This window comes from Mytilus edulis, chromosome 2 (assembly GCF_963676685.1).
Source record: "Mytilus edulis chromosome 2, xbMytEdul2.2, whole genome shotgun sequence".
Classification (NCBI taxonomy): domain Eukaryota; kingdom Metazoa; phylum Mollusca; class Bivalvia; order Mytilida; family Mytilidae; genus Mytilus; species Mytilus edulis.
Window position 1 is genome coordinate 77,348,248 of NC_092345.1, and position 8,670 is coordinate 77,356,917.

The following is an 8,670-nucleotide window of genomic DNA, read 5'->3' on the forward strand; positions in this document are numbered from 1 at the left end:
GTTTCTTACACATTTTACATGTTTTCAGTTTTAATATATACTTTAATATTACCAACAGCCACAATTAGGACAGTTATGTTTTTTGCAACAGTTCATTCTGATTTTTTTTGTCAAGTATAATGCATACCTATAGAAATGACTAGTTATTTAAAACTTTAAAACAACAAATTAAAACGTTGTAGTCAATCAGCACATAATATGCAGATGAGCATATTCACACGAAATTTGTACCAGTTGAACCTTGAAAAGTTGTGTATCTTTGGTCTTAAGAATATGGTGAGAATTTGTTTTCCCAGTGACAATGTATGGGCGTAGGATATGTCAGTTATTCTCAAAGGGTTCTTTAATTTCCATGTTCATTTGTATAAACTTCATATTTCAATTGTTTTGATAATGAATTACATATCTCACTTGTCGAATAATTATTGTGTTTATTTCAGCCTCTTCGTATTGCCTCAGATTTTATTATCACATGTATGGCCAACATATCGGAAAACTAGCAGTGACCTCAAAATCAAGCAACTTGGGCTATTGGTCCAATCGTTGGACTCGGTCCGGAAATCAAGGAAATCAATGGATAAAAGCTAGTGTGGATATTCCTGGTAATATGTTGTCAGGCATTGTTGTAAGTATATAATCAGAATACAGTTCTTCCTTCAAATTTTTCCTACCAGCGTAAACTTTAAATACACATTCATTTGTCCGTTTGTAAAGTTTCACTGAGATTGTGTGGGCTTATCATTTTATTCACTGACCCTGAATAAACCGTTATCGTTGACACTGGACATCGAACATTGCTATCAAGAATCAAATGTTAGAGGGAGAAACTGATTCATTTTGATTGGACTGTCAGTGTTTGAAAATATTGGGACAATATATGCTAAAAAGATTTTTCCCAAAGTGATTATTCTGATTCTAATATAAATCAACTAGCAATTTTCAATAACTCAATCAGTATATTATAGAAAAAGTAGTAAAACTATTAGAACTTTATCTCAATCCAATGTTTGTCCCAAATAAATGCACAATCACCCAGTCGGTTCTTAGTAGTGAGGCTCTATATATATTGCATATCATTTGGTATCATAATGATTGTAACTTTTGACACTGCCGTTGTTTGTTGTTATTTGATATTAATTGGTTTGTGCCTTTTGTATCTTATTTGAGCGAAATGAAAGAATATTTGAGAAATTAAAAAAAGAGTTCGAGTTTCAAAGTATCGAATATCTAAGAGAAAATACAAAATAAGCATAGGACACTTTAACGAGAAAAAAATAAGAATGATGAAGTAATTCCTCTTCTGTTCTATATATTAAATCTGTAATCCTTGCTCACCACGTGAGGTGGAAGAAGAATCTCAACCAGGATATAGTTTACAAAGAGTTGATAAAGCTCAAAATTCAAAACATCTTTATATTACACTGCCATAAAACATAAATCTCGTCAATGACATTATTTCAAAGCCAGTTCAGGCCTGAAATTTATTTCTAAGGCTTCTGACATAGAAATCCCTCCTGACCGAAGATTCGGGTTCTAAGTAGGGAATACGTTTGCTGAACAGACGGACAAGCAGCTGCAAGATTTTTCATGTGATAAATTTCTAACAGTTCACACATTGCTCTTAAATGCGCTGTTATATGTTGTTTCGTATACTACAATGAATGTCAAGTTCTATGTTAATGATTTCTACGTTTGTTTGTCCGAATGTGTATAATATGGTCTTTGATTGATTAGAACATGGCAATTTCCATACTAAGCTTCAGAGTGATCACACCAATGAATTTTCGAATTTGGATATGTTGTAGCTGGTAACAAAGTGAAGGTCATTAACGGGGTTGACCATTTTTACTTCAGTTGTTAAAGGAGGTATGGCCCTTAAAAGTTTTATTTGTACATAAATATAAACTTTCTATATACTTTCGTTGATGTCAAGAGATAAATAAAAAAATACCAAACTCCAAGGAAACATTAAAACGGAAACGCTCTTGTCAAAAGCTCAATCAGCTACTCATCAAACGAAATTAAAAGTAACTATTATATTCTTTACTTGGTAAAATATGGTTACTCTCTTGATGTAGCCATGTATTGGAACAAACATTACTAAACGATTCTATCGTATGATACATACAATTGGACTCTTCAATGTTAAATTTGTGTCAATTAAAACAATTTTAAATTGTGAATTTGTCCTAATTCTATAATTTTTCAAATAAAGTACGCACATACATTTTAAACTAATCAGAATGTAAAATATCAATTTCATTTAGCGACTAACTGAAACATTAAAAACACGTGAATGAATTATTTGTGCGAAAAAAAAATAATAACATAAAATGTATTTCAACTTATTCAAAAGAATATAAAGTGTGATTGACAATTATTTTTAAATACTTGTAAACCTAAACAAAATTCTCGAAATAATATTTTCTACATTGATTTTTCTTTTCAGTTTGAAATCGAGGCTACGAAAGGAAAAGCTGGTAATAACGGTGATATTGCAATTGATGATATAACATTGTGTACCGGTTCATGTGATTAGCTTGTAACACTTCTCGATATTGTGTGAACTGAAAATTCACGCTATTATAATCACTATCTGTTCTAGAAATGTACCTAATAGTCCAGTTTATATTGCTCGAAATTCTCCTTTTAATTCTGTTTTTTTTCTTCTTTTTTTCTATCGCATTATGTGTACTAAAAACCATTAGTCGCAACAAACAGTGTTTTCAGTTTTAAATGACAGTTTTCTTCGTGCATCTATATTTTAGAAACGAATATCTTATTAAGGTTCCACTAAAGTCAAAATATAGGACACTTCATAAACATCTAAACTTTGCCTGTATTTTTCAACCTATAATGAATAAAGTCATAAACTATGAAAACATATGTTCATTTAAACATACTTTACATATAAACACAGTGTAAATTGTAAATAAACTTGAAATTGTTATGTTGTGGCCAAACCGGTTCTTGAGGTGAACACTAAATTTTCAAAAAAATCTGCAGGGCTGCAAGACGACTTAATTTGCTGAAAATTGGTATGGATGAATACTGTAACATGTAATGCAGGGCAAGCCAATGCTGATTTGTCACATACATATGTTTTAATGGCATATTTGTCCAATTTCTGTATTGTACCTTCCATATTCGTTCACTTAGATACACGAAATTAACTGAAACTCGAAAATCAATACATTTTATAAAAAATTAACAATGGCTTGCCCTGCATTACATGTAATAGTATACGTCCATACCAATTTTAAGCAAATAAAGTCGTCTTGCAGGCCTGCAGATTTTTTTGAAAATTTAGTGTTCACCCCAAGAACCGGTTTGGCCACAACATAACAATTTCAAGTTTATTTACAATTTACACAGTGTGTATATGTAAAGTATGCTTTAATGAACATATGTTTTCATAGTTTATAACTTTATTCATTATAGGTTGAAAAATACAGGCAAAGTTTAGATGTTTATGAAGTGTCCTATATTTTGACTTTAGTGGAACCTTAAGTGTATTAAAAACTAATAAAAACAATTTGCATTCAACAAATGTTTTCTTTGTGTAAAATAATCTTATTGTAACATACCACAATTTGCTACACAGTGAACATTTCACTGTGGCTCAGCGACTTTAAACATATCATATCACAAGAGTGTTTTTCGTCCCTCTTTTAAACATCCTTGAAGACGTTAAATGTCAAAATCTGGTATCCAGAAGTCCATAACTAGACAAGTGGGTAATCTGCTACATAGTAAGGCTATCACGTTGTGTCAGAACTTTTATCTGTGATTGACACGGGATTTAATAGTAACAGCAATCAATTGCAAAATGTTATGTGATGCATTCCGTGTACCGATTACTTATTCAAAACCAGACGGATATTCAAGCTCATAGATGAAAAAAATAAACTGACAATTCCATGGCTAAAAAGAAAAAAAGACAAAAAGACGAATAATAGTACACAAGACATAGAAAACTAAAGACTAAGCAACACGAACCCCACCATAACTCGGGGTGATATCAGCTGCTCCGGAAGTGTTAGCAGATCCTGCTACACATGTGGTACCCATCGTGTTGTTCGTAATATTACAAACCAGGTAAATAGTCTACTTCAGTAAGTTATATAAAAGACACAGCTTAGATAAAACATGAATATTGGATGTATAGATACTGAGACACGTCGAATAGCAATTCGATGCGAATTCACACTCTGCTAACAGTCAATTTCAGGAAAAAGGTCACGTTCGGTACTTTGCACATAAGACTAGATGGTAAACCATATATATAAGACGTGGTAAAACTGTCGTTAGTTAGAATAAACACTGACACATCGTATAGATCAACAAATTCGTGTGGTGTCCATAAAGTTGTCAAAGTATCATTTTTCAACTTTACTCTTTATAAATAAAGTAGTATATCATGTTCAAAAGTCATAAATCGATTGAGAAAGAACAAATACGGGTTAAAACTCAAACTGAGGGAATCACATCAGAAACACTGAAGTGCAACAAAAAAAAAACGCTAACATACATAAAAAGGGACTATTTGACAACAACTGCCATATTTCTGACTTGGTACAGGACATTGTGAGAAAAATGTGGATACAATTTAGTTGGATGGTTAGAAAAACCTCTTGCTTATATGGAAATGTAAACAATATTTGATAAATATACACTACTTTAAAAGAGAGACGAAAGATACCAGAGGGATAGTCAAACTCATAAATCGAAAATAAACTGACAACGCTGTGGCTAAAAATGAAAAGGACAAACAGACAAACAATAGAACACATGACACAACATAGAAAACTAAAGAATAAACAACACGAACCCCACCAATATCCATGGGTGCTCTCAGGTGGTAGGTCACATTTATGGAAGGGGAAGGGGATTGTAGTTACGACGTAAGGAACATACACATTCGAAATCATTTGTGAAACGGTTATTCCATAACGGTCAACCAACTCGTGATGGTGTCCGTAAAATTTACGAAGAGATGATTACAACTTCACCATTTGGAACTCTTGATTTAATAGCTTCCTTGTAAGCAACAACCCTCTATCAAGAAAATCATGATAGAAAATGCAAGCACGGGAATATCATATCAATTGGAAGATATATACCCCGTATGCAGGTGCTGCTTGAATGTTGCTACTTAGAAATGGAAAGTTCACAATTGGAAAGCTGAAATCATCTCTTTTGTCGAAAAGTTCTGTTTTCAATCGACCCTCATTGTCAATTTCTAGATGTAAGTCAAGATATGAGGCCGACTTAACTGTATATGTTGTATCCTTTATATCTAGTTCAATGGGATAGAAATACTATACACGTACATGACAGGAATACTATACAAACAAACGCAAGAGTGCCAAGCACAGAGAAACGCATAAACAATAAATAAAATAGTACAATAATATCATATAAACCGAAGAAAAACAACGAACAGCTTCCATTACTGACAGCACCTGACTCTACAAACACATGCCATATGTTTGTGACGAATGTATAATCTTAAAATTCATACGATTAAATGGAACTAGATCTAAAAACTAGACACATCATAGCTAAAAAGATGAATGTTGGATGGATAAATACTGAGACACGTCTAATTGCAATGCGATTTGAATTCACACTCTGCAAAACAGTCATATCTGGGAAAAGGTCACGCTCGGTACTTTGCACATTATTGTTTTTTCTGTTTGTCTTTTTCATTTTTAGCCATGGCGTTGTCAGTTTGTTTTAGATTTATGAGTTTGACTGTCCCTTTGGTATCTTTCGTCCCTCTTTTAGACCAGATGGTAAACCATAATCTAAGACGTGGTAGAAACGTCGTTAGATAGTTTAAACACTGACACATCGTATAGATCAACAAATTCGTGTAGTGTCAATAAAATTTTCCGAGTGTCATTTTAAAATTGTTATAAATAAAGTAGTATATCCTGTTCAAAGTCATAAGTCGATTGAGAGAGAACAAATCTTGGATAAAAACTCCAACCGAGGGAAACACAACGAAAACACTGAAATGCAACAAAAACAAACGCAAACATACATAAAAAAGAACTGCCACATTCCTGACTTGGTACAGGACAATTTGAGAACAAATTGTGGATACCATTTAGTTTGATGCTTCCAAACATCTCGCTCATATAGAAATGTTAATCAATATTTGATAAAGAGACACTACTACATGACAGGAATACTGAATAAAAACACAACGCAAGAGTGTTAAGCACATATAAACGCATAAACAATAAATACAATAGTACAGTAATATCATGTAAATCGAAGAATAACATCGATCTAAAATTAAACAATTATTTTCTCAATACTAGTCCAGGTGATTATCTTCATTATGACCATATTGAAAGACTATTTGAAATTAATGCTGTGACGAAATTATAATTATTTGGACTAACATAATACTTTATCCAAAGAAAACGGAAATTTGATAACTTGGCTCTATATACGGAAAATAAGACATATACATATATGAAATGTACCGAAAATGTATATTCAAACCACAAACGATAAAACATAACATAATACTCAACCGAACCTATATAACTAGATGAATATTAGTTGTGTAAGTACCGAGACAAGTCATAAACAAATATAAATCACACTCGGAAAAACAGTAATATTCGGTAAAAAGTCAGGTTCGGTATTAGCAGATACAACGTGGAAAAAAGTCAGTTATTTTAGACACAGACACATCGTAAAGATCTACCAATTCGTGACGGTGTCCATAAAATTTATGGAGTGTCATTTTTAATCTTCCAGTGTTATTTGTTATCTTCCCTCCTCATATTTCTGTAAGAGCAGTTTCTGCGTAAGGAACACGCTCCTGTATATGAAGTCCACATAGTGTGAAAATGAACCATCATAACGTATCGACTGGGATATGTTAACACCATATTATAATAAACATATCCAATTGCACTTTAAATTGTTCTTGCTGAAAAAATATTAAATGGTGGTAAACCCAATACGAAATCGACTGCAATAGTTCTAGTAATATCATAGGTGAGCCCTTGCTCGATATGACTAAATTTATATGAGTATTGGGTGAACATTGGGTTTGAACTTAGCCATATCGAGATACATGTACTATACGGTACCATCATTATACACAGATCATGCGAATGTCAACCTTTGTATCGACATCATGCACAGAGCATGTGCAAGTCGCGCTTTGTTCTGATAGCAGCGGCCAAACTGATTGTATTGGTCAAATTTTGCGGGACTCACTTATGTTATAGTAAAATCATAGGTAAGCACTTGCTCGATATGACCAAACGTATTTGAGTATTGGGTGAAAATTGGTTTTCACGGCAGACCTCAATACTATAAGCTAGTATAACGACAACACTTTTATAATTCCAAATTCTAACCTTTAACATTCCCAATACTCACCAAAAACTTAAAAAATTGTCTTGTATAAATAAAGAAGTCAAAATTCTTAAACAAATGGTAGTTTTGAAAACCATGCAAAATAATAGTTATTTCAGAAACCACAAAATATTCGGAAACCAAGACAAACTTGAAATATCGCCAATTAAGCTGATAAAAGCAAACATAAAAAAATTAAGAAATTTTAAATGTACGCATCTCATACAGAAAACTATTTAAAGCAGATTGTGCCAACTGCTAACTCTTCCGCGCACTTTTTATGTTGTTTTGAGACTTTCATGTGCACGTTCCATGTCATGAATTTTCAGCAAACGTATGCAACCTATGACTTAAATTAAAGTGTTAATATCTTCAGTTGAACTGCTCTTATGTTTGAAGACACCCAGAGCGAACTATCTGTTATGTGGTAGTTTTTGCATACTTCAAGAACGATCAAGTGGTGCATGAGCTCTAGATGGTTTTTTTTGTATGTATTACATCAGGTGACTAAGAAATGTTTTGGTGTCTTAGCCCTTGATCCGTTATTTCCCATAATCAGGGAAATACCCTTGAAAATTCAATACATCAACTACATGTATCAAAAACATAAGAACGTGTTTAGAATGACATGTGTAATGTGTTGTCCATTTAAATCAGATGTGGTTTAATTGCCAAGATCAAAATGTTGTCGATATAAGCAAATCGCATATCTAAATAGAATAGAAACCACAAGTCTCCGTCTAAACTTAATTATCTTGTTTTCAAAACAAATTACGTAAAACAGATTCTGAAAAGTAATATCCATTAAAGAAAAGTATATTCAAAACAGTCCTTACAAAATTCAATTTCAACATGCATGTACCAAATAGTAATACATAATACCCCTCGAAAATAGAGGAAAGTCTAATTTAAGAAATTCTCTATTTTTACATTCCTTCATACTTATAGTAATACATAATATCTCTCAAAAATACAAGCAAATCATATTCAATATACATAAATAGTAGTAATGCATAATTCTTAAAATTACAAAAAATAATTAAGCATGCATCACAAGTAACAAACTTTTACTCTAAACACTTCAAATTGTTGCTGAAAAGCACTGGAAAGTTGATTGATCTCACAATATGACTCGAATATAGTTCTACAAATTTAGATTCAGAAACCCCTAAATTAGCCACGATGGCACTGACTGACCCTCTTACTACCATACTTGACAATCTACCAAATTTTTGTTAAGAGGATTAAGACGACCAACCTATATGCTACATGACGTCACTT

At 32.5% G+C, this 8,670-nt stretch overlaps 1 protein-coding gene across 4 annotated transcripts in view; it reads left to right on the forward strand.

The window, feature by feature from the left end:
* LOC139513013 (uncharacterized) overlaps positions 1-3,550 on the forward strand; it is a 49,494-nt gene extending 45,944 nt beyond the window's left edge. For all 4 annotated transcript variants that reach the window (XM_071301071.1, XM_071301075.1, XM_071301072.1 and 1 more), the window contains 3 exons: positions 441-625; positions 2,450-2,787; positions 3,512-3,550. In XM_071301071.1, coding sequence (XP_071157172.1) covers positions 441-625; positions 2,450-2,539 — 275 coding nt within the window. In that variant the 3' untranslated portion in view covers positions 2,540-2,787; positions 3,512-3,550. The remainder of the gene's footprint in view (positions 1-440; positions 626-2,449; positions 2,788-3,511) is intronic.
* The last annotated feature ends 5,120 nt before the right edge of the window (positions 3,551-8,670 follow it).